Source organism: Trachypithecus francoisi, unplaced genomic scaffold (genome assembly GCF_009764315.1).
Source record: "Trachypithecus francoisi isolate TF-2019V2 unplaced genomic scaffold, Tfra_2.0 Lachesis_group18, whole genome shotgun sequence".
NCBI lineage: Eukaryota > Metazoa > Chordata > Mammalia > Primates > Cercopithecidae > Trachypithecus > Trachypithecus francoisi.
In genome coordinates, this window is record NW_022681463.1 from 72079321 (window position 1) to 72104830 (window position 25510).

A 25510-nucleotide genomic window follows, 5' to 3' on the forward strand; every position below is an offset into this window, starting at 1 on the left:
ACGAATAGGTGTGGGTTTCTTTTGAGGTGATGAAAATCTAAACTTGTGGTGATGGATGTACTAAAACCATTCACTTGTACACTTTAAATGAGTGAATTGTATGGTACGGGAATTTTCATCTCAATAAAGCTGTCATTTTTTTAAAGCCAATATAATGTAAATACTCCTTTTCATTTAAAATACCACTAAATAATATTAGGTTTACTTCCCTCCAAACTTAAGATAGAAAGGAAACTCTATAGTGTTCCAATAGGGATCCTTCTTACTCATTGCAAAGGTACAAAATGGATATCAGAATGCGTGGCAACATCATGTAGAACCCTCAAATTAGTTAAACCTGTTTCCTTTAAAGTTGAATTAAAGTCAAGATATGGTTTTAGGCCAGGTGCTGCAGCTCATGACTGTAATCCCAGCACTTGGGGAGGCCAAGGTGGGTGGATCACCTGAGGTCATGAGTTCAAGACCAACCTGGCTAACATGGTGAAACTCCATCTCTACTAAAAAATAGAAAAGTTAGCCGGGCCTGGTGGCATGCACCTGTAGTCCCGGCTACTCAGGAGGTTGAGGCAGGAGAATCACTCGAACCTGGGAGGCGGAGGTTGCAGTGAGCTAAGATCAAGTTACTGCACTGTAGCCGGGGTGACAGAGCAAGACTCTGTCTCAAAAACAAAAAAAAAGACAGGGTTTTAGACACTAGCATTTTCACAGCTATGTCACCGCACGCAAGCAACATTGCTTTCTCTCTTCCAAATTGCTGCCTATTTAATTTCTGCTGCTGCCAGAGCCAACTGTCTGTTACCATTCTGACTGACCACCATGATCTTCCTCTACTCTCTCTGCTACCCTCCCAGTATAACAGATCACACTGCTACTACCTTCACTGGGCTTTCATTACAATCTCCCCCCAGTCAGCTGGAAGCCACATCCTTTTCATTCCTACCCTTCTCTTGCATCTGGATTTCTCCAATTCCTCCAGGAGCCATTCTTCTGATCTCATGATGCTTCTCTCAGATACCACCTCTGATCCTTTCTCTGACTGCAGCCCCTAGTCTTTCTTGTACGCAGATTCTCTATATTTTCCAGCTTTCAGGAATAACTACTTCAAATCCACATAACATTTCCATTAGAATACAATTTACTCAGAAAGACAGTTTCAAGGGGAAAATATTCTGTGTACAGAGTACCTCACTAGCTAAAAAAAAAAAAAAGTCATTTGTTGGAGATGATTTCAAGACTGTAAAACTCATGAAAAATAATTCAAATAAATTACCTGCATCACTGATTCAACTGACATTCACTTTCCACAAAAGCTTTTATTTGCTTCTAAGCCTTGTCAGAAAAAAATTTTAAAAGATGTTAAGTGGGAGAAAGAAAAACTAATTGGAGCCTATGTAATGATAAATTTACCAGGCTATGTGTCTTACAAAGATAACCAGTCTCAGCTGGGCACAGTGGCACACACCTATAATCCCAACACTTTGGGAGGCCAAGGCAGGGGAGTTTCAGACCAGCCTGAGCAAGAAAACGAGACCCTGTCTCTGCAAAAAAACTTTTTAAAAAATTAGCTGGGTGTGGTGGTGTATGTCTGTAGTCCCAGCTATTTGGGAGGCTGGGGTGGGAAGATCGCTTGAGCCCACAAGTTAGAGACTGCAGTGAACCGAGATCACAGCACTGCAGTATAGCCTGGGTGACAGAGCAAGACCCTGTCTCTAAATAAATAAATAACCAGTCTCTTATTTAAAAAAAAAAAAAAAAAAAAAAAAAGGAAAGAAAGATAAATGTTGGAACTATAACTTTCTGGTTGGTTTGTGTTAAAAACCTAGTTCTTAAGAAGCTTAATATTCCTAATATTGCAACATTTCTAAACAATACTGGTTGTATCCATGTAAAACTTGTGCTTGAAGATTAAAAAACAGTAATCTACATTTGAAAGGGAGTAAGTTACTGAAGATACGTAAAAAAAAATGAGTCTAGAAAATTTGATACTGGATCTATGAATTCAGAAATCAAAGCATAGCTGACAATGTTCTTTTGTTACCTGGGTGGTGGTTACAGGGATGTGTTCACTTTGTGAGAAATCAACAGTATAAACTTATGATTTGTGCTGTTTTCTTAAATGTAGGTTATGTTTCAATTAAAATTTTAGTAACAAAAAAGCAAAAACACAAGAAGAAAATCAATTTTTCTAAAAATCCATCAACTAGACTTTTTAGTTCAAAAAATTAAACCACAAGTATTAAATCACACTGCATTAGCTTGCTAGGGCTGCCATAACAAATTTCCACAGACTGGGTGGCGTAAGCTACAGGAAGGTATTTTCTCATAGTTCTGGGGGCTGAAGTCCAAGATTGAGGGGCCTATAACTTTGGTTTCTTCTAAGGCTCAGCTCCTGGGCTTGCAGATGGCCACTCACTTGCTGCCTCCTCACACTGTCATTCCTCTGTTCATGTGTACCCCCGGTCTCTCCTGGGTATCCAAATTTCCTTCTCTTATAAGGACACCAGTCAATTGCCACTGCCTCTTTTTAACTTCATCACCTCTTTAAAGGTCTGATCTCCAAATACAGTCACATTCTGAGGTACCTGGGGTTAGGACTTCAACATATGAATTTGGAGGGGGGCGGGCGCAGTGGTTCACGCCTATAATCCCAGCACTTTGGGAGGCCGAGGCGATCGATCACTTGAGGTCAGGAGTTCGACACCAACCTGGCCAACATGGAGAAATCCCAGCCTGGGCAACATGGCGAAACTAAAGAAGGAAGGAGGGAAGGAGGGAGGGGTGGGAGGGAGGGAGGGAGGAAGGAGGAAGGAAGGAAGGAAGGAAGGAAGGCAGGCAGGCAGCCATGTGTGGTGGCACACACTTGCAGCCCCAGTTACTCAGGAGGCTGAGGTGGGGAAATCACTAGAGCCTAAGAGGTCGGGGGTGCCATGAGCTGAAATCGGGCCACTGCACTCCAGCCTGGGCGACAGACTGACACCCTGTCTCAAATAAATAAATAAATAAATAAATAAATAAATAAATAAAGTTAAGGTAGTTTGTCAGAAGACACTGAGGGTTGGAAAAGAGAGAGAGGAAGAAGAAACAAGCCTGTGAAGTGATTAGTGTAGAAAACTAGTACCAGCCAGATACTACTAAGGACAACTATTGCTTAGTATGTGCCTTAATCACCCTATCTGAGGATTAAAAGAGCTGGGTGTTTATCCACCAACTCCTGGCAGACACTGGCTGAACGCCACTCCCAAAGTGAGTGTTAATATCCTGGCATTTCTGGCCTGCCCTCCAGGCAGGCAGAGTAGTTGGCAGCAAGAAAAGCTCTCAGGCAGAGGCAAAGGTGCCGAGAGGTAGAATTTGGCTAGTGTGCACAGTAATGGCAAGGCCTTGAGAAGCTATGGGTAAACACTGACAGCACCTGGGGCATCTATGCCACAGCCCCTAATCTATAGGAGTCTGTCCTGTACTTGTGAATGTAAGACACATCAGCTTTCACCTAGAAGCAGCAGAAAAAGGGTTGAGAAGTGCTCTAAATCAGACTTTTTTCTTTGCTAAATGGTACAGGTGTTTCTCTCAAGAAAAGTCTGGCACATAACACAGTATACGGTAAGGAAAAAAATGTGTCAAATCATCATAGTCATTAAGTTCTGCATGGTTATATGAAAGAAACTGAAGCTGTAAACTACACTGGGTGGTGTACTTTTTTCCCCCTCTATTAACAGAAAATGCCACAACTTTCAACCATAAAATATTCTCAAGAAAGGTTCTTTTAGAGCGGGGGAAAAAAAAGTGAGGCTGGGCGCGGTGGCTCATGCCTGTAATTCCAGCACTTTGAGAGGTTTGGGAGGCCCGAGGTGGGAGGATCACTTGAGGTCAGGAGTTTGAAGCCAGCCTGGCCAACATGGTGAAAGCCCATCGCTACTTAAAATACAAAAGTCAGCTAGGGGGCCAGGCACAGTGGCTCACGCCTGTAATCCCAGCACTTTTGGGAGGCTCACGTGGGCAGATCATGACGTCAAGAGATCAAGACCATCCTGGCCAACATGGTAGAACCCCATCTCTACTAAAAATACAAAAATTAGCTGGGTGGGGTGGTGCATGCCTATAGTCCCAGCTACTTGGGAGGCTTAAGGCAGAAGAATCGCTTGAATCTGGGAGGTGGAGGTTGCAGTGAGCTGAGATCATGCCACTGCACTCTAGCCTGGTGACAGAGCAAGACTCTGTCTCAAAAAAAAAAAAAAAATTAGCTGGGTGTGGTGGCAGGCGCCTGTCGTAATAGTTACTTGGAAGGCTCAGGCAGGAGAATTCCTTGAACCCGGGAGGCGGAGGTCGCAGTGAGCCGAGATTGCGACATTGCACTCCAGCCTGAGCAACAGAGCGAGATTCCATCTTTAAAAAAAAAAAGTAAAAATAGTGTGTATAGTATGTCTCTGTAGGGCTTTTTACTCTTTCTTATTTTGAAATAGCTAATGATACAGTCTGTATAAGCAAGAATTTGTGGGCTGATACACATACATGAAGTTCTTTAAAAAAAAAAAAAAAAGACTTTAGCTGGATTTCTTTCTAAACAGAGCAGTCTTTCAAAGTGTGCTGGCCACTACCAGAGTTTCACCTCTGGGCAGGCCACAGCTGTCTATCTAACAGCTGGTAGGAACATGTAAGACTAAGGTTTTCTTTCAGAACTTGAAACATGTTTAGTTAGTCATTTTTGCATTAAAGATATATAAACGGACCTAACTTTCAAGAGATTTTAAAATCAAGACAAAATTGGTTTCTCAATTATTGATCAATATTCCAGGTAAGAAAGTCATACTCTAAACTGAGGTTTGTATACAAGTTGTATATAATGTCCCTAATATTTATATTGGGATATACCAACACAGTCCCTATTCATACTCACTCCATTACATTAAATAACATTTTTTATTCCATTCATCATATGAATTCTCATACCACCTACTTCTATCTTACTTTAACTTTTATTTTAAAGCCCCCTATTCCCTAAAGTCTGGTCATAGTGGATTGACAAGATTTTCCTTCTAAACTTATCTGCTTATTAACTTCAACTTGATGCAATCTGAAAACAATCCGTATGACGCTCAGTGAACACAGCTTTCGTACTTTCCCTAACACTGTCTCCAGTTTGACATCAGTACCTCAGTACTGTTCTAGAAATAATTTTCTATTCGTCATTTCCTTATAAGCCAAATCCCTCAAACAGTTCTGCAGAAAGACTGAATCATGTCTTCATAGTAATTTGAATGACTTGACGAAGTGTATCTTCTCCAGGGGATGCTATAACCTATACAACTGCAATCCATGGTGACTTCTGATAGAGTTGGACCACAAACCAGAAAACAGAATGTATTTAAAGGGAAAAAGCATCAGAAAACTTTGGAATTTAAGCATCACATAGTTCCCAGTGACTACATCAACCATGATATTTTGGAATTGTTAATTTTTTTAGGTGTCATAATGATACTATGGTTATGCATTTTTCTAAAAAGGAATTTGTTTCTTCAGGGCAAACCAAACAGATAATTTACAAAGGAACTGAGTTCCATAATAAGTGAAGAAACTACATGTCACTTTGATATATCACTTTGATATATTTTGACTTTATCAAGTGATATATAGCCTAATAGAGCCTTAGGAGATAAAATTTACCAAGACTATGGCCAGGCGTGGTGGCTCACGCCTGTAATTCCAGCACTTGGGGAGGCCGAGGTAGGTGGATCACTTGAGGTCAGGAGTTTGAGACCAGCCTGGCCAACATGATGAAACCCCATCTCTACTAAAAATACAAAAAATTAGCCAGGCGTGGCGGCACACACCTGTAATCCTAGCTACTTGGGAGGCTGAGGCAGCACAATCGCTTGAACCCGGGAGGCGGAGGTTGCAGTGAGCCGAGATTGTGCCACTGCACTCCAGCCTAGGTGACAGAGCAGGACTCTGTCACACACACAAAAAATTTTTTTATCAAGACTGATGGCAGAGAAATACAAACATATAGAAGTGAAATTATATCTTTTTACAAAAGTAATTTGCTGCTAATCATTGATAGCAAATTTAAAAATCTACTATAGCAGGGCGCGGTGGCTGCTCACGCCTGTAATCCCAGCACTTTGGGAGGCCAAGGCAGAAGGATCACTAGGTCAAGAGATCGCGACCATCCTGGCCAACATGGTGAAACCCTGTCTGTACTAAAAATACAAAAAATTAGCCGGGTGTGGTGGTGTGCGACTATAGTCTCAGTTACTTGGGAGGCTGAGGCAGGAGAATCACTTGAACCCGGGAGGTGGAGGTTGTAGTGAGCCGAGATCGCGTCATTGCACTCCAGCCTGGTGACAGACTGAAACTCTGACTCAAAAAAAAAAAAAAAAAAAAATCTACTATAAATTCCTAAAGTTGGGTAGGAGTACATAGAATTTGTTATATTATTCTACTTCAGTGTATGTTTGAAATGTTCCAAATAAAAACAAATATTGGCCAGGCGTGGTGGTTCACACTTGTAATCCCAGCACTTCAGGAGGCTGAAGCCAGGAGTTCAAGACCAGCCTGGTCAACACAGCAAAACCCTGTTTCTACTAAAAATACAAAAATTAGCCAGCCATGGTGGTGCATGCCTGTAATTCCAGTTACTCAGGAGGCTGAGGCATGAGAATCACTTGAACTCAGGAGGCAGGGGTTGCAGTGAGCTGAGATCACACTACTGTACTCCAGCCTGGGAGACAGAGCAAGATTTTGTCTCAAAGGAAAAATATATATATATATATATTTTAGATATATATCTAATGGATAATATATATTTATATATATCTTTTTTCATTCTATTTCTCCATTTTTCCATTCTATTCCACATATATATGAATATATAGATATCTATATATATTTTTTCCATTTTTCCATTCTGTTTCTCTTTATTTCTTAATGTTGCCTAGTACCTCACAAATTGATTCTGCATCCACACTGTATAAGTGCTCACCATAGCAAACAAAATAAGCGCTCAACAGGTTACCTATTTCTGTCCACTTAATAAAGCTTAATAAAGCAGCTAGAGCTTAATAAAATCATTGCTTAATAAAGATGTAAACACTGTGTATCTATATGCTGTAATTAAAACTTCCTTCGATTCTTCCAAAACAAATAGTTATGAGAATGTAAAATGGTACTAGGCACTTTGTATCAGAACCAATGTAATCAAGAACATAGTTCAAGTGTAGGTCTCTAATTCATTTTTTGGTAACCCTTCCTATTCTGCTGTGATCCAACTTTTTGTTGTATAGCCTTTTTACCAGCACTGGGTACCCCAAAAGTGGCACTAGTAATGCTGGGGCAGAAGGAGCTACAGTTTGTTTTTTTTTTTTAAACAGGGTCTCACTCTGTCACTGACACTGGAGTGCAGTGGCACAATCACAGCTCACTGTAGCCTCAACATCCCAGGCTCAGGTGATCCTCCCACCTGAGCCTCCAAAACAGCTGAGACTACAGGTGCACGCCACCACACCCAGTTATATTTTGTAGAGATAGGGTTTCACTCTTTTGTCCAGGCTGGTCTGTCTCTAACTTCTGGGCTCAAGCAGTCCACTCCATCTGGCCTCCCAAAGTGCTGGGGTTACAGGCATGAGCCTCTACCTGGCCACTAGGGCTGCTACTTTTTTACTTGAAAACCTTCAGTAAATCGACATGTTTTATTGCTTTTTAAAGAAATAGGTCAGTTTTAAAGTCTTATCTTCTTTTCTTCTTTTTTCCAAGGGAATTACTGTACTAGTGCTATCACCATATCAACAGACTACCTTTCTCTCTTTTTTCTTTTTTTTTTTTTTTTTGAGACTGTCTCACTCTGTTGCCCAGGCTAGAGTGCAGTAGCACAATCCCAGCTCGCTGCAACCTCTGCCTCCCGGGTTCAAATGATTCTCGTGCCTCAGCCTCCCGAGCAGCTGAGATTACAGGTGTCTGTCACCACGCTGGACTGATTTTTGTATTTTTAGTAGGGACGGGGTTTCGCCAAGTTGGCCGGGCTGGTCTTGAACTCCTGGCTGGAATTATAGACGTGCACTAAGTAGCTGGGATTACAGACGCGCACCACCACGCTTGGTTAATTTTTGTATTTTTAGTAGTGATGGGGTTTCGCCAAGTTGGCCAGGCTGGTCTCAAACTCCTGGCCTTAAGTGATCTGCCCACCTTGGCCTCCCAAAGTGCTGAGATTACAGGTGTGAGCCACTGCACCGGACCCTCAACAGACTACATTTCTAAGTGATAAAAATACAAAGGCAACCAAATAACCTGTCTCTGTTTTTATAATGCAATGCTATACTGCAGAGAGAAAAATCAGTTACATGGCATTTTTTACATTTTAAATTTTGATAATGGTACCCTTATGCTCAAAGAACTAGAGAAAAAATCATGCTACTATAATCTTGGATGAGGTTTTTAAAAACAGTGGCAATAACGTTATTTGAAAAAGCCAAAGAAAATGAAATTTTTTAAATTAAAATATTTTAAAATTAAAATTGTTTCAATTACTTAGTTTTAATACCTCAACTAAGTAATTTAATTTTTTTTCTTTTTTTTTCTTTTTGAGACCGAGTCTCACTCTGTTGCCCAGGCTGGAGTGCAGTGACACTATCTCAGCTCACTGCAGCCTCCACCTCCCGGGTTCAAGCGATTCTCCTGCCTCAGCCTCCATAAGAGCTGGGGCTGCAAGTGCATGCCACCATGCCTGGCTAATTTTTTTTGTATTTTTAGCAGAGACGGGGAATCACCATATTGCCCACACTGAAGTAATTTACATTTTAATTGATTTTACTAAGTTAGGTTTAGTTATATAAAGAAACAAGTTCTTCCTAAGATTTTAAGTATACAATGAATCAAAGCAAAGAACCAACTTTATAAACTGGAAGCTACAGAAAATCAAAAGGAAGAAAGAGAAATATGTTGGTACAGCCTGTCATTTTCTCCAGATATGACAAGAATTTCCTAAGTTCTTCCTAATTGTTTTATCAAATATGAAATGGACAGGTGTGATCAAAGCTGACTATCACAAAATTTTAGAAACAGGCAAATACAGCATACAATAAAAGTAAAAACTTGATGATGCTTTCTGGCATTCTCCATAAAAATCATAACAAAGATATACAGAAAACAGAGATCCTAAATAAAGATATTTATTTAGTAGAATCACAATCCAAACTTCAATAAATTCGAGACCATAAAATTTAGGTGGAATTCATGAACACTGGAACTAAAAGTTGAGGTCACACTAATACATTCATAGCAATAAATAAAACTGAAGAAAAAAATAATGTGCCAATATTGTTTGCATAAATTAGAGATCAAGTCTTCTGAGAAAGAATACTCTAAATACTATTCCATATTCAAAACACTGTCAGTGGCCAGGCGCAGTGTTTGACTTCTGTAATGCCAACGCTTTGGGGGGCCCAGGCAGGCAGACCACTTAAGGCCAGGAGTTCGAGACCAGCCTGGACAACATGGTAAAACCTCTACGAAAAATACGAAAATTAGCCAGGCGTGGTGGCACATGCCTGTAATCCCAGCTACAGCTACTTGGGAGGCTGAGGAACGAGAATCACTTGAACCCAGGAGGCAGTGGTTACAGTAAGCCAAGATGGTGCCACCACACTCCAACCTGGGTAACAGAGTGATACCTTGTCTCAAAAACAACAACAAAAACACTGTCAGTGTGATTATTACAATACAGATGAAGAAGAAGAGAAACTACATTACCAAAATAACACATAGGTGTCAAGGTCAAAACAATTTAAACATCTTTTATCCTTATACTCTACTGATCATTCAGTATTTCACTAGAAACCATGGGACTGAATTTTTAAGTTTCACTGGTAATTACTTTTGATCATCTAATTTATGTTAAAATTCCAGAAAAAAAATTTAATTAATGTACTATAAAAATAGAAGAAAAAACGGCTTGTCAAGATAGAACCTACACTAAAAAATCTCTACTCAAGCTCAACACTGGACTTCCACAACTGCTAGAAATTTGGAGTACATTGCCTAACACATCTCCAAGAAATTTGGTTGGTTTCCACCAGTTAAACTATACAGATTTTGTTTTGAGAATTGCAGACTAGTCACAATGAGTCACAATAATACACGCCAACTCCAGGACAATAGTTAACTCTAGCAAGTGAGGTAAGGGTTGGGGGGTCTGGGCAGGGGGAAGAAATCTAAAACGTTTTCTAGCTTTAAAGAAATATGGCAAATGTCAACACTTATGAAATACAGCTGTTAGGCATAGGTTATACTATTCACTACACTTTTCTGTACATTTGAAATATTTCATAATTAAAAAACTGAAGAGTAAACTGTAAGTTTTAATGTTTTTGATTCCAAACCTTAATATTATCCTACATTGCGGTTTTTTCTTTTAATCCTCCTCATCCCATCCTCAGACCATTAAAGCTACCACATATTTATGTATGAATGCCTGAATATGAATAGTACAAACATTGTTTTTAGAAGTCTCTAGCCACTAAATAAAGGAACATCTTCTGCTATTAGGTTTAACTTTTCTGAGAGTAGACCTGGCTCAGGCAGCCGGCAGTAAAATACAAAACTGTAGTCAGCCACAACCTTGGTGGCAGTTCAGGAAATAAACTAGTCTCATATATTTTTGTTCCTGTTTGTTCCCCCTCACAAGTATAAGATTGTCAGAAGCTGGTATGATTCCAAATGTTCAGTGGCAAGGCTGTTACTCAAAGGAGTAAGCAAAAAACAGAGCTTCCTTACTCCTGTAGGGCCTTTACTAGGAGAGTGAGAAAGAACCACTAGCTGCCAAGGTGAACGGGACTTGAAGATGGCTGCCCTGTGAAATGCAGTGACAAAAGAGACAAGCTGGAGTCACCACAGAGCATCTATCCAGGCAGACGTAGCAGGATTTCTATTACCTACTTAAAGAGACTGTTTTAACAATATATTTCTAAATATCAGGAAATAGGGGCTAGTCACACAATCTCTTAGAACTTCTGTCATATCATCTGCAAAATGAAGATTTTTTAAAAGTCCCTCCCTAATGGAGTTGTGAGGAGAATTAAATAAGACAGGAAACACAAAGACAGGTTATCCACCAACGGAAGTGTAATAAATACACACCTAAAAGAAATAGTTTAAAAGTGGTTCAAATCTGGTTTGAAAATATGTACTGTATTCATTTTTTCTTTTTTTTCCTTTTTGAGACAGAGTTTTGCTCTTGTTGCCCAGGCTGGAGTGCGATGGCGCGATCTCGGCTCACTGCAACCTCTGCCTCCTGGGTTCAAGTGATTCTCCTGCCTCAGCCTCCCGAGTAGCTAGGATTACAGGCACCTGCCACCACACCCGGCTAATTTTTTGTATTTTTAGTAGGCATGGGGTTTCACCATGTTGGCCAGGCTGGTCTTGAACTCCTGACCTCAGGTGATCCGCCCACCTCAGCCTCCCAAAGTGCTGGGATTACAGGCCTGAGCCAGAGTGACTGGCCCCTGTATTCTTAAAACCAACAATAAACACTGAAACAGGCATGCAATTCAGTGTTATGGATGAGGTTCCCCTAAGAAGCACTGGGGGGAATGTCTCTATTCGGCAGGCCATCCCAATAAAAAGGGATCAACACTTCACCAGGTATTTTAAAATGGAGCTTGCAATCTTTTCACACTACAACACACTAAATTAGCATTCTTCAAAGTATGGTCTATAAATCCCTGGGGGTCCTCAAGATCATTTGGGTGTCCACAAGGTCAAAATATTTTCTTAAAATATTTAATTACCTTTCATTGCATTGATATTTGCCGATTGTGCAAAAGTAACGGTGGGTAAGGCTACTCACCTTTGAGGCCAAATGGTACCAAAACTGTACCACTGTATTCTTCACCACCTAGCACTTGCAACTTTTTAAAAAGTCTCTTTCACTTCAGAATGTCCTTGATGAACAGTAAAAACTGTTTTTATTAAATTTCAACCCTTGAGTATGCATCCCTTAACATCCTGTGACACCAAACGGCAAATACACAGGAAATGCTTCTGCTGGACACTAATATAAGATGATTGCCTCAAAGAAAAGCACAGTCGCAACTGTTTGAGTTGAGTACTGAGCTGCTACTTTTCTTGTGGAAGATCATTGTTACTTCAAAGAATGAATGACAGACAAAGCATAATTATTCAGACTTGGGTATCTGAAAGATATTTTTTCAAAAATCAATGAAAAAAGCCCATCCTTTAAAAAAAAAAAAAAAGGCTGACAGCATTTGTCATTAATAAAATTCAACTTTTTAAGTGAAAATTAAAGTCGGAAGAACTTGTACCTACCACCATAAACTTAACAGCTCTCCCATACTTAAAGACTTTTCTGATAAAATCAGTAGTGATGCTAATGATGTAAATTTTTGACATTCTATAATGATACGTGTCAGCGTTCAAAAGAACTACATAATTCAGGGAACCAACAGTCTCCAGATGATGGATGTATGATGCTACAAAATCATGTCTGGGTAACAGATTCATTCCAAATACAAGACAGACCAGTGAATTTAATTAAGAGAGTAGAAAAGATTTGCTAATAGAGTTTCAGATTCTATACTGCAAGTGACCTTTAAGAAACTACCACTTGCAGAGTTTTAGTGGAGCAGCAAAAGAAGAATATCTACAACTATCTGAAAATGCTACTAGCTACTCCTCCCCTTCCAACTATGTATTTTTAAGAGGTAGATTTTCTTCAGATACTTCAACCAAAACAGCAGATGGTTATAGACTGAATACCGAAGAGGAGATGAAAATCCAGCTTGTCTTAAGCCAGACATTAATGATACCTGCAAAATGGCACTTTCCCCACTATTTTTTTGGAAAACAGATTTAAAAAAAAAAAAATTGTTAGCATATAATGTATAAAAGAGCTGTGAGACCGAAAAGTTTAAGAAATGCTCCATTAAAATGATAACAATAATTAAATTATGATAGATAAGGTAAATAAAGCCTCAGAAAGTCCCACTGCATATGCATCTGGTGACAATTCAGGAAACAAGAGTGTAATTCGTGTCTTAAATCAGTGACAAGAAACAAACTTCAATGAAAAAGTACTTTGAATGTTTATAAGCATACATACAAAGAAGGTTTAATTCAAACCTCTTAAAATCATATACCTGATGAGATATTCCCCCAAAATTAGGGAAATGCAGCAAATTAATGTTTCCCATAAGCACTCAACAATCCAACTTAAAAATGAAAACATGGCCAGGCATGGTGGCTCACGCCTGTAATCCCAGAACTTGGGAGGCTGAGGCACACAGGTTACCTGAAGTCAGGAGTTTGAGAACAGCCTAGGCAACATGGTACAACTCCATCTCTACTAAAAATACAAAAAATTAGGCAGGCGTGGTGGCGCACGTCTGGAGTCTCTAATTTTTTGTATTTTTAGTAGAGACTGAGTTTTACCATGTTGGCTAGGCTGATCTTGAACTCCCAACCTCAGGTGTATTCTGCTACTTGGAGTATTCTGCTACTCGGAAGGCTGAGGCAGGAGAATCACTTGAACCTGGGAGGCAGAGGTTGCAGTGAGCTGAGATTGCACCACTGCGCTTCAGCCTTGGCAACTCAGTGAGACTCAGTCTCAAAAAACAAAGAAAGAAAGAAAGAAAGAAAACACTTACCTTTATTTTTCATTTACTATACTTGCAGGACAGTACCATACAGGACAGATTACAAAGTGTACAGTTTCAGTTAAGTTTTCAAAAGGACTGGTAATTCAGCATCTTCAAAGAGCATTACCATTTCTATACATTGTTCTCAAATACAAACTAGTATGTTCTTAGTCATATGTGTAATTGGTACATGTTACCAAATTTAAGCTTGAAAGTAAATACCTACCATCAGTGAACTCAGTTGCTACTTTATCTGGGGAATATGTCTCATGACAATATGCAGAGTGGCTAACCAAGTGTCACAGAATATGGTACTGAGCTAATCTGATTAGCCAAGAGAAAGCTTAAAAAATCATCTGTGCCAAAATATAATGAGCAAAAGATAAAGTGAGGAATAAAGGGATTTAATATTCGACTCTGAACCTCAAGTGTCTTAAGAAAAACACTTTGAATCAAGAACATCTGAAGGGAGACTAGCCATCCCGTGAGTAACTAAAACAAGCTATCTCACTGGCAAACCATTCTAAAAAGTACCATTAGAGTACTACTAATTCTTAGGAGGAAATAAATGATTTCAACATGTTTGCTTTAATGAACCTATCACTCTGTGCTCAATCCCAAGCCACAGATGTGCTCAATGCTATACCAGGCACCATGAAGATAAGCATGAGATACGGTCCTTGGGAGAAAACAAGTTAACCTACTGCCATACAAGTCTCAATGAAGGAAGAGTCAACAAAGGCTGGATCAGTAACGGAAGGCTGATTATGACTATAAAAGACAAATCCCTGACAGAGGAAAACAAAGGGGAAAAGCAGAGGCCACTGTGCAGGAAGGTATGGTACAGGTAAGAGATTTCCACAGATGGGGCTGGAAAAGGGCTGGGGATGATGGGTGGAGTTTTCAGAGGGTTGCTTTGGATTCAGTGGTGTATTAGTCTGTTTTCAGACTGCTGATAATGACATACCCAAGACTGGGTAATTTATAAAGAAAAAGAGGTTTAACAGACTCAGTTCCACATGGCTGGGGAGGCCTCACGATCGTGGCGGAAGGCAAAAGGCATGTCTTACATGGTGGCAGACAAGACAGAATGAGAGCCAAGTGAAAGGGGAAACCCCTTATCAACCCACCAGATCTCATGAGACTTATTCACTACCACAAGAGCAGTATGGGGGAGGCTGCCTCCATGATTCAATTATCTCCCACCAGGTCCCTCTCACAACATGTGGGAACTATGGGAGCTAAAATTCAAGATGAGATTTGGGCGGGGACAGAGCCAAACCATATCAAGTGGTATCCAGAAATGTGTATATGTGATTCCTACTACAGAAACGACAAAATGACCAAATATGAGAATAAGAGGAGGCTAGGAATTACTATGGCCAAGACAATAGAAGAATAATGTATTACTGGCAGGAACATGGATATACGGAGAATAAGGAAATGGATAAATGAACTTGATTTTCTATCTCCTGGTTTCAGGTAATAAATCCAAGTAGCAGGCTGGGCACAGTGGCTCCTGCCTATAATGCCAGCAGGTGGACAGCTTTGCACTCAGGAGTTTGAGACCAGCCTGGGCAATGAAACCCTGTCTCTACAAAAAAAAAAAAAAAAAAACCTAGCCAGGCATGGTTGCATGCACCTGTAGTTCCAGCTACTCGGACGGCTGAGGTAGGAGGGCTGCCTGAGCCCAGGAGGCAGAGGTTGTAGTGAGCTGAGATTGCGCCACTGCACTCCTCCAGCCTGGGTGACAGGATGAGACCCATCTCCCCCCACCAAAAAAGGATATCCAAGTGGACTGTCTGTTAAGACAACTAAAGATATAAAGCTGGATATCAGGTGAGTGAGTAGACCTCTGTCACTGCTACCACTCTAATTCAAGCTTCTGTCATGTCTCCCCTGGATTACTATAACAGCCTCCTGGTTCCAGCCCTGCCCCCACTCCATGGTCTCTTCTCAACCTACCAGTCAGAGAAAGTTTTTAAGATGTAAATCAAATTATATCACTATGCTGCTTAAAACTCTCCAGTGACTTCCCACTTCACTAAAAGTAAAATCCAAAATACTTCTCATAGTTTACACATCTTTTCATCATCTGCCAATGCCAACACCCACCCTTCTTCTCTAGCCTAACAGCCCACTACTCTTCCCCCTTGCTCATCTACTTTATCCATACTCACCTCTTGGCCACTCCATGAACATGCCAGGCTTGTTCCCAACTTGGAGCATTAGTCATTACTGTTCTCTGTCTGCCTTAAAAACTCCTAGCTGGCTAACTCACTCCACATGGCTACCCCTTTCGCCTCCTTCAAGACTGTTCAAATTTCACCTTCTCAATGAGGTCCCACCATGATCACACTATTTTAAATTGTAAGTCCTACCCTCAATCTGATACTCCTGAGCCTACTTCCCACTTTATTTCCAGAAAATTTATCAACTTCTAGCCAGCAATATAATTTACTTATGTTTATTGTTGTCTCCGCTTAGTAAAATGTAGGAAACACAAGGGCTGAGCCTTTGCTGGTTAAAGTATCCCAAGCCTAAAAGGGGGTCTGAAAAAAGCAGGCACATATATTAACTTATTGAATTAAATAACTCCTAAAAAGGCGTCAAAGACAATGCAAAATGAAAGCAAAAAAGTCACTGCATTACCAGCTCTAACCCTGCCCATTTCTTTCAATATCTTCTAACTCAGTAATGGTTTCACTATCCCTCCAGATGCTCAAGCCAAAAAAAGCCTAGAGCCAAAAAAGTCTAGAAACCATTCTAGGCTTCTCAATCTTCCAATCCCCTCATAGCTGATTCATCACCAAAAGCTGTCAAAATAACCTCTAATTCTGGTCGACTTATCTGATGGCAAAAAAGATTTTTAAAAAATTACCTCTATTATCCCTGGAATATGATCCATCTTTTCCACTCCCATTGCACCAATTCAAACTTTTTTCATCTCTAACCTAGACTATGACATCCACAACTAAGTTTTTTGCTTTAAAGAATTTTTATTTAATGATTTTTTAGATAGCTATGACAGAGGATGACAGGTAAAAGAATGCCAAGTGAAGAACTGGATCCTTGAAGGCTAGAAAAATGAATTTATCCTTACTATCTTTCATCCTATTCATATACTTCAAGGTCCAGCTCAAATATTATCTCCACTTCCGAAGTCAGTTCCCTCAGGCAAAGTACACATGCTTTTTTTCCTCTTTGTGCATAACTCCATTGGAGCACTTGTATTCACATACCAGTTGCCTCAGTGCACAGGAGGCTAATCTTATTCTAGCACGGGGCTTAGCACCAAAAATATCTATTGAACAGATGAATGAACATTTTTGTCTAGAATTGGCAGTTATAAATAATAATATCTAAGAGCCAGACATGGTGGTGCACGCCTGTAGTCTCAGCTACTCAGGAGGCTGAGGTGGGAGGATCACTTGGGCCCAGAAGTTCAGCCTGGGCAACAGAGTGAGACACTGCCTCTAAAAAAAAAAAAAAAAAGAAGAAAATCTAACTTTGAATAAAAGTAGGAATGCCAAAGAGGATGCCAAAGGCAGAAAAAATAGAAATTATCTATAGTTACCAATAAGTAGTAGATGATAATACTAAAGACCCAAGGCGGGGAAATGTAAGGCCAAACACATGAGGTATTTCCACAGAGATAAGGGTAATGGATAAGAGCGCTCCATGAAAATAACAGAGAACTATTAATAGATCATTTTGACTTTCATAGAGGAAAGCGGAAGTGGAAGAAGGGGTAACCCAAAATAGCCTATAAAAATAAAATATATTCTTTCAGACAGGAACACTGAATTAGAAATACATTGAGTTCATAAAATGTTGATGACATGCAGATTATTTTAATTAAAGAGAAAACACTGTAAAATGTATCATTAGTCCCCTCTAATTCCCTCTCCCTAAAAGATACCCAAACGTGCCAAATTCAATCATTAGGAAAATGGGCTCAAAGGAGGCCTCTCAAAAACCAGCAAAATCACATTAACAGGAATAAAGTTATTAAAACTAAAACTCCTAACATAGTGAACTAAAATGTGATTTCAAGCTTCCTTACAAACTCTACATTTTACATATGTCAATAAATTATCCTCATTTCATAAATGAGAAAATTAAGGCACAGAAAGGTGCAAAGAGAATCAAGGAACAATGACTTGAAACAGAAATAAAGAGGTTAAGAAGTAAAATATTGTTATAGTGTATTATAACTAATAGCAACTTAGAATTGCATTTGTATTATCACAGTTCTACAAAGCAAGAACATACAGTCCAAGCCCCAGAATAAGGATGACAACCTTAATTCTCTTCCATATCCCTGCCAAGATAATCCTCATAAAATCACATTCCCTTTAGAGTACACTGTAGCCAGAAATGTGAACACGAAATGTTGAAAAAGAGCACAACACTAAAGTATTTTTAAAATGTAAAATGGAAGACTAATTTTGAGGCTAACAAATGTTAGCTTTCTAAATCACTGTCTTTGTAGAAGTACCAGAAATAAATCATGCTTTCAAAAAATTAGTCACTTAATAAGATGTAAAAAATCTGAAATAGGGTACTTTTTTCTACAAAAAAAAGTTCAAGTTTCCCTACCTCAAACTTTTAACAAGGCGATGTCTCCTTTTTACTCTCTTGGTGCCATGCCTCTTCCACTCTAGGGACAATCACAAAAGTAGAGAAAACCTCACAGGTTCAATGGATCTTATTAAATCTCATCAATCAAAAGGAATAGAGTTGTTGAAACTAAAACTCTTTAACACTTTTTTTTTTTTTTTTGAGACTGAGTCTCCCTCTATCACCCAGGCTGGAGTACAGTGGTGCAATCTCGGCTCACTTCTACTTCCACTTCCTGGGTTCAAGCGATTCTCCTGCCTCAGCTTCCTGAGTAGCTGGGATTATAGGCACCCGCCACCACACCTGGCCAATTTTTTATTTTTAATAGAGACAGGGTTTCACCATGTTGGCCCGGCTGGTCTTGGACTCCTGGCCTTAGGTGATCTGCCCACTTTGGCCTCCCGAAGTGCTGAGATTACAGGCATGAGCCACCGCGCCCGGCCAAAACTAAAACTCTTAACATACTGAATTCAAATGCACTTTTAATTTCAGACAAATTTCAGATTTTTAGATAGGCCTATACTATGCCCTGAACTATGCAGCATGCAATAAATATTTGTTGAAGGGTTGAATCTTCTCCAGTATAAAATGGATGTACTGAAGAAACTGTTACTTTTCTGCCTCCCATACTACTACACTATTAATTATTAGAGCATCAGAAAACTGCAGTGAAACCAACCTTCCACCTTCAACTACATAACTGAAGAATTATAATTTACCATTTTGTTATACTGTACATCCAAGAAAAAAAGAATAATTTTTAGATCATTTTATGTAACTATTGGTAATCTAAGACACCACAAAAAATTTTATGAGGATGTTCCTTTTTTTAAACAATGGTATTCTTAACATACTATAATTTCTTATGGCTTCCTTTGAAATGTTTGATGAAATACAACAAAATCACAAATGTTTTCTTTTATCAATAAGCTTTTTGAACCAGATAGGAGAAAATTAGCTCCATTAAACTAAGGTGGCCTATTGCTTTAACAGTATTCTAAACTCAGTGAAAGATAAAAACCCCCAAACATGGAAAATATACTCATGCTGAGTGTGTGCCACAAGAAAGTTCCCTCTGTATTTAAATCACAAATGGAAACATTTGCTTCTGATTTATTGAACTGTTAAAATATCTCATTGCAAACACATACAATCTTAAAACTCTACACGGAAACTTCTTGGAAGCCAATATCAATTAAAAGTTATCTCTATGCAATAAAAAGGCCCTCTTGGAATACAAAGCATACAAGATGAAAAATTCAGACTAAAATATTCCCTAATATCAAGCTGTATTTTTTAAGTACAACTTATACTTGCTGAATATCAATTTACTAAAACAATGACCTTATCTTGGCAAAATTCAGAATACTGTTTCTTCAACATCTGAGAAGGCAGCTTGATGAACCACATTCTTCCATCTGCTTTGTTCTATATCTTCATATCCCAAATGGAAATTAAGCCCTTCTCAAGTAATGGCCAAAATTTCATTAATCACAAGAAAGTACACAGAGCAGAGAAGTAGCATAGTATGAATAACAGAGGTAGACAAAATGAGAGATGGAATAGTCTTGGTAATGACCTTAAAAAAGCAAACAGGAGGCCGGGTGCAGTGGCCCACGCCTGTAATCCCAGCACTTTGGGAGGCAGAGGCAGGTGGATCACCTGAGGTCAGGAGTTCGAGCCCAGCCTGACCAACATGGAGAAACCTCGTCTCTACCAAAAATACAAAATTAGTCGGGCATGGTGGTGCATGCCTGCAATCCCAGCTACTCGGGGGGCTGAGGCAGGAGAATCGCTAGAACCCGGGAGGTGGAGGTTGCAGTGAGCTGAGACTGTGCCATTGCACTCCAGCCTAGGCGACAGAGCGAGACTCCGTCTCAAAAAAAAAAAAAGCAAACAGGAGTGTATGTTGAGACAGAAAATCTATACAACAAGTACCGGAATCACATTAAATAATTCCATTCCCACTTACCTGATGAGCTCTCAGTAAACACTGTTAATGTCTGTCCTCCAACACTTTGCAAGACAAATGGATGTTCTCTAGGAGCACTGACTGAAGCTGGTTTTCCACCAATATCATGAATATTTGCAAGATCCTCATTCAAAGTAAATGACACCTAACAGACACATTAACCAGAGATTATAACAGATTTTTGTATTCAAACTACATATAAAAAAATGTTAGTTATAAATCAAATTGTTTTTAAATGTGTTTTCCAGTCATTTCGTTAAACACTTTATTAAAAACTCCTTAATACTTGCTCATAAAAAAAGAATGTAAACTGGACACATTGGTGCACACCTATAATCCCCGCTACTTGGGAAGCTGAGGTAAGAGGATTCCTTGGGCCAGGAGTTCCAGGCTGTAGTTCACTATGAACAGCCATTGCACTCCAACCTTGGCAACACAGCAAGACCCTGTCTCTTAAAAAAAAAATCAAAAGAGACAAAGACAATCTATTCCCGTTTGTCAGAATAATGGGGCTAATAAAAAAATAACAAAATCCTTTGCAGCAATGATGCAGCTGGAAGCCATTATCCTATGTGAATTAGTGCTGGAACAGAAAGCCAAATACCACATGTTCTCACTTACAAGTGGGAGCTAAACATTGGGTAGACATGGACCTAAAGACGGGATCAATAGACATTAGGGACTCCAAAAAGAGAGAGGAGACCAAGAGTTAAAAACTACCTATTGGTAACCCTGTTCACTATCTGCGTGACAGGATAAATATCAGCCCAAATCTCAGCATCATGCAATATACCTATGTAACAAACCTACACATGTACCCCCGAAATAAAATAAAAATTACTAAAACTAGTAAGAAAATAAAAAACAAAAACAAAAAGAATAATGGGGCTAATCTACAATCATAAAAAAAAGACAGTTTTCATGTTTTCTCTAGTCTGTGGCTAAAGAACTCTTTCCAAAACAGGAGTAAGATTATTTTTTTCTGGTTGGGCACAGTGGTGCTGGTAATCCCAGCACCCTGAGAGGCTGAGGTGGGCGGATCACTTGAGGTCAAGAGATTGAGACCAGCCTGGCCAACATGGCAAAACCCTGTCTCTACTAAAAATACAAAAATTAGCCAGGCATGACAGAATGAGACTCCATCTCAAAAAAAAAAAAGGATGATTTTTTTTTCCTAAAAATCTCTGAGGTCTGAGGTCAAGGGATCATGTCTTACTATATTTTATATCCTTAAGATCTAGCAGAGTGCCTGGCATATAGAAGGAAAATAATATTGCTCAATAAGTGAATACTTTAAGAATACTAAGAAAGCAATTGTACTTAGGATGTGGGGGTGTAAACTATTTACTTTGAAAAGTTTAAACACTCCCATAAACAGAGGATGTATTTATTTTGTAGGTCTTTTTTTTTTTTTTTTTTTTTTTTTGAGACGGAGTCTCGCTCTGTCGCCCGGGCTGGAGTGCAGTGGCCGGATCTCAGCTCACTGCAAGCTCCGTCTCCCGGGTTTACGCCATTCTCCTGCCTCAGCCTCCCGAGTAGCTGGGACTACAGGCGCCCGCCACCTCGCCCATCTAGTTTTTTGTATTTTTTAGTAGAGACGGGGTTTCACGGTGTTAGCCAGGATGGTCTCGATCTCCTGACCTCGTGATCCACCCGTCTCGGCCTCCCAAAGTGCTGGGATTACAGGCTTGAGCCACCGCGCCCGGCCTATTTTGTAGGTCTTAATGACAACTATATGAGTACATGGTATTATTTTTGAATGTTTTAACAAATACAACTCAACAGTTACAAAGATAGCTCAATAATAAGGTTTAGAATAAAAAGACATACTAGGTGTTCTTTCAAAATGCTTTTTATCAGATATCAGATCTCCGCCAAAGAACACCACATTTTACACCAGACAGACTTATAAACAAAATTACTCATCTCCCAAGCATGTAGGAAGATCATAAAGTATTTATTAAATATCTCTCTACTACGTGATAAGTACTGTAAATCACAAACTGGACTCAATGGGTCAGAATCTAAAGTTCTCAAAAACTCCATATCAAATGCCTTTGTCGCACTGAAGTAATACTAACGTATTAGTACAGTATTACAGAAGTTTTACTCAGTTTCATGGTACCAAAAGAGGGGAAATGTAGGTCAAAGAAGAAAAATGCTGAGAATGAACAACTAGAAAAGAGTCCATTCATTCACATGAGGGTGGCATTTATACCTTTATGTGTTCCTAACCATCAGCCATGCACTTGATGTGGAGTTTTCCAAAATTCAAACACTCTTTCTTCCCTATTATTAACGAAAAGTAAGATAGTCTCATGTTTTAACTAAAATTTCCATATAAATAATCTTACCTCAGTCCTTCCTTGATTCCTAAAGGAGAGGAAAAGAAATATTTTAAATTATTTAGATTTCATGTTGTTTTCAAATGTGAGTTAAGAGCTTAAAAAAAAAACGCTTCATATTTACATAAAATATTACATTTACAGAGATTAACCAATATTTACCATTGACTCCCCCACAACTATCCTATTTACAATCTTATGGGAAAAACAAACTCACATTAATCACACATTATTTTGGATATTATGAGTTTATGTCACTTAACTCTATTATAACCTCTGCTAGTTCTATTTTGTCTAAATAATGATCTTATTACAATTCTTTTTTCTTTTTTAGATTTTTTTTTTTTTTGAGACAGGGTCTCCTTCTTCTTTTTTTTTTTTTTTTTTTTTCTTTTTGTTTTTGAGACAGGGTCTCCCTCTATCAACCACAGAGGCCCAATCATGACTCGCGGCAGTCTTGACCCCCTAGGCTCAACCGATCCTCCCACCTCAGCCTCCCAAGTAGCTGGGTCTACAGGTGCATGCCATCACACCCAGCTGACTTCTGTATTTTCTTTTGCAGAGACAAGGTCTCACCATGTTGTCCAGGCTGGTCTTGAACTCCTGGTCCCAAACAATCCACCTGCCTCAGCCTCTCAAAGTGCTGGGATTACAGGTGTGGGACACTGCGCCCAGCCTTATTACAATTTTTATCTTTATTTCTGAGCATTTTTGGCATTGAGCAGGATGTTAATACATATATAATACCAGATCTATATAGTACTTCATCAAATTTTACTATTTTATCTAGCTGAAGAGGTTTCATTTACCTAACAAAATCTTAAAGATCAAGTTATTAAATGCAATAATTTAAATTATGAGCAATTTTTCTCTATTATAAAACAATATATGCCCATTATATAAATATTTTTAATACAGACAAGCAAAAAATAAGTTTTAAAATAGCCACAATTCCATTGTTAACTTCCTGGTACGGTATCTTTCCACACTATTTTCTATATATTGTATTTGAATTATGTTTTTAAATTTTAATTTTTTTTACAAAGCAAAATCAATGTACATCCTATATAAGAACTTAATTTTTAAAAAAACATGTATTAAATACCTCCTACATGCAAAGTACTGAGTTAGCCCTGTCCCAGCCAGCAGAAGGTATAAAAGGTATATCCATAAACTATACAATGAGATAAATTTTAATGTTCAATTAAGGGAGCCGCAATGCACCAGGATCATACAGCAAGAAGCCATTTCTTCCATTTGAAGAGTTAAGGAATGGTCCAAAAAAGAGGGAATTCTGAGCTGAGCCTTAAAGCATACTAAGATTGCAATAAGTTCAAGTGGGGAAACACAGTATCAGAAGTGAGAGTTGAACAAAAGTCACGAAAGGGTCTGATCACAAATGAGTGATCAGATTTGGCTAGAAGGGAAAGGCAAAATAAGAAAGGGTAGGAGATCAACTCTAAAGCAGAAGTGGGGCTCAACCATAGAAGCTCTTGAATATCACAGTACAAAGTACAGACTTTATTCTTTGGGCAATGGAAATCAGTAGATACTGTTTGACCAAAAGAATAACAAGTACAAACATTTCCTACAGGAAACTTGCACTAGCACATATATACACAGAATAAACGTGACTAGAGATAGGAAGATCAATTAGAAAACCACTGTCTCCATAACATTCAGTTTAGTTCCCACCTGCCTTCATTCACCAGCTCAGTTAATCACTCATTATGAAGGGTCTACTCTACATCCACTATGCACTGTGCTAGGTATATGGTACAGTATTAAGTGTGGATCCTTGACCTCAAGAAAGTCCCAGTTTAATGAAAATAGACATGTCTAATCCATAAACAACTATAAATAAGACAGTTATATCTTGCCATAACAACAAAAACTTTATGGCAAAGGTATATACCATAAATGTACCTGTCAGGGAAATGCAAACTAGAAAGCCAGGAAAAGAAGTGAGTGAGGGATGAAGTCGAAAACATGGGGGTGCCGGGTGCAGTGGCTCACGCCTGTAATCTCTGCACTTTGGGAGGCCTAGGCGGGTAGATCATCTGCAGTCAGGAGTTCAAGAACAGCCTGGCCAACATGGCGAAATGCCGTCTCTACTAAAAATACAAAAATTAGCTGGGCATAATGGCAGGTGCCTGTAATTCCAGCTACTCAGGAAGCTGAGGTAGAGAGAACTGCTGCTTGAACCTGGGAGGCGGAGGCTGCAGTGAGCTGAGATTGTGCCACTGCACGCCAGCCTGGGCAACAGAGCGAGACTCCATCTCAAAAAACAAACAAACAAACAAACAAAAAACATGGGGAATTCCAGGCTAAGGGAATAGCCCAAATGAAAAAATAAAATATCTAGCACATTCTTTCTGACATTAGTGAATGGCAGCCTGGAGTCAAATGGTAAAGAATCACTTAGGACAGACTAAGGATTCCAGATTTTTCCACAGATTTGTTTGCTGTAGAACTTCTCAGTCTTTTATATATTAAAATGCAATGTCAATCTCTTTTTTTGTTGAGGAAGTATCTTAAAATGAGGTGAGAAAATTTTAAGATTTCACATAAAAATATGATTTTCCAGCTTCTCTTACAAGAATTAGAGATATGGCAAAGATTGGCCCCCAATTCAGCACGACAACAATATCCTCAACATGCATTTTGAGGCAGGCACTAAATTCACCACAGTCCCTTCTCTAGCACTCCTGAATTTAGCTTCTAGAGCTCAATGTAACGTAACTACCGTTTATTTAACTACCTGTGTAAAGCAGAGGTGCTGCAGACAAGCAAAGAAAAAGATGCAGAAGACACTTCCATAACATTTACACAATTATACTGAGGCTAAGGCAAACACCCACATAGAAAGTAAAGAAAGCGTGAAGCAGCTAGTGGTAGAATGTAAGGAAGAGATACACAGCAGGTCATTA

At 39.2% G+C, this 25510-nt stretch overlaps 1 protein-coding gene across 1 annotated transcript in view; it reads right to left on the reverse strand.

Moving 5' to 3' along the window:
• The window catches only part of GTF2F2 (general transcription factor IIF subunit 2), a 172897-nt gene that overhangs the window by 119437 nt on the left and 27950 nt on the right, over positions 1-25510 (reverse strand). The window contains exons 3-4 of the mRNA XM_033176976.1: positions 22590-22608; positions 20236-20380 (exon numbers count right to left, since the gene is read on the reverse strand). Coding sequence (XP_033032867.1) covers positions 20236-20380; positions 22590-22608 — 164 coding nt within the window. The remainder of the gene's footprint in view (positions 1-20235; positions 20381-22589; positions 22609-25510) is intronic.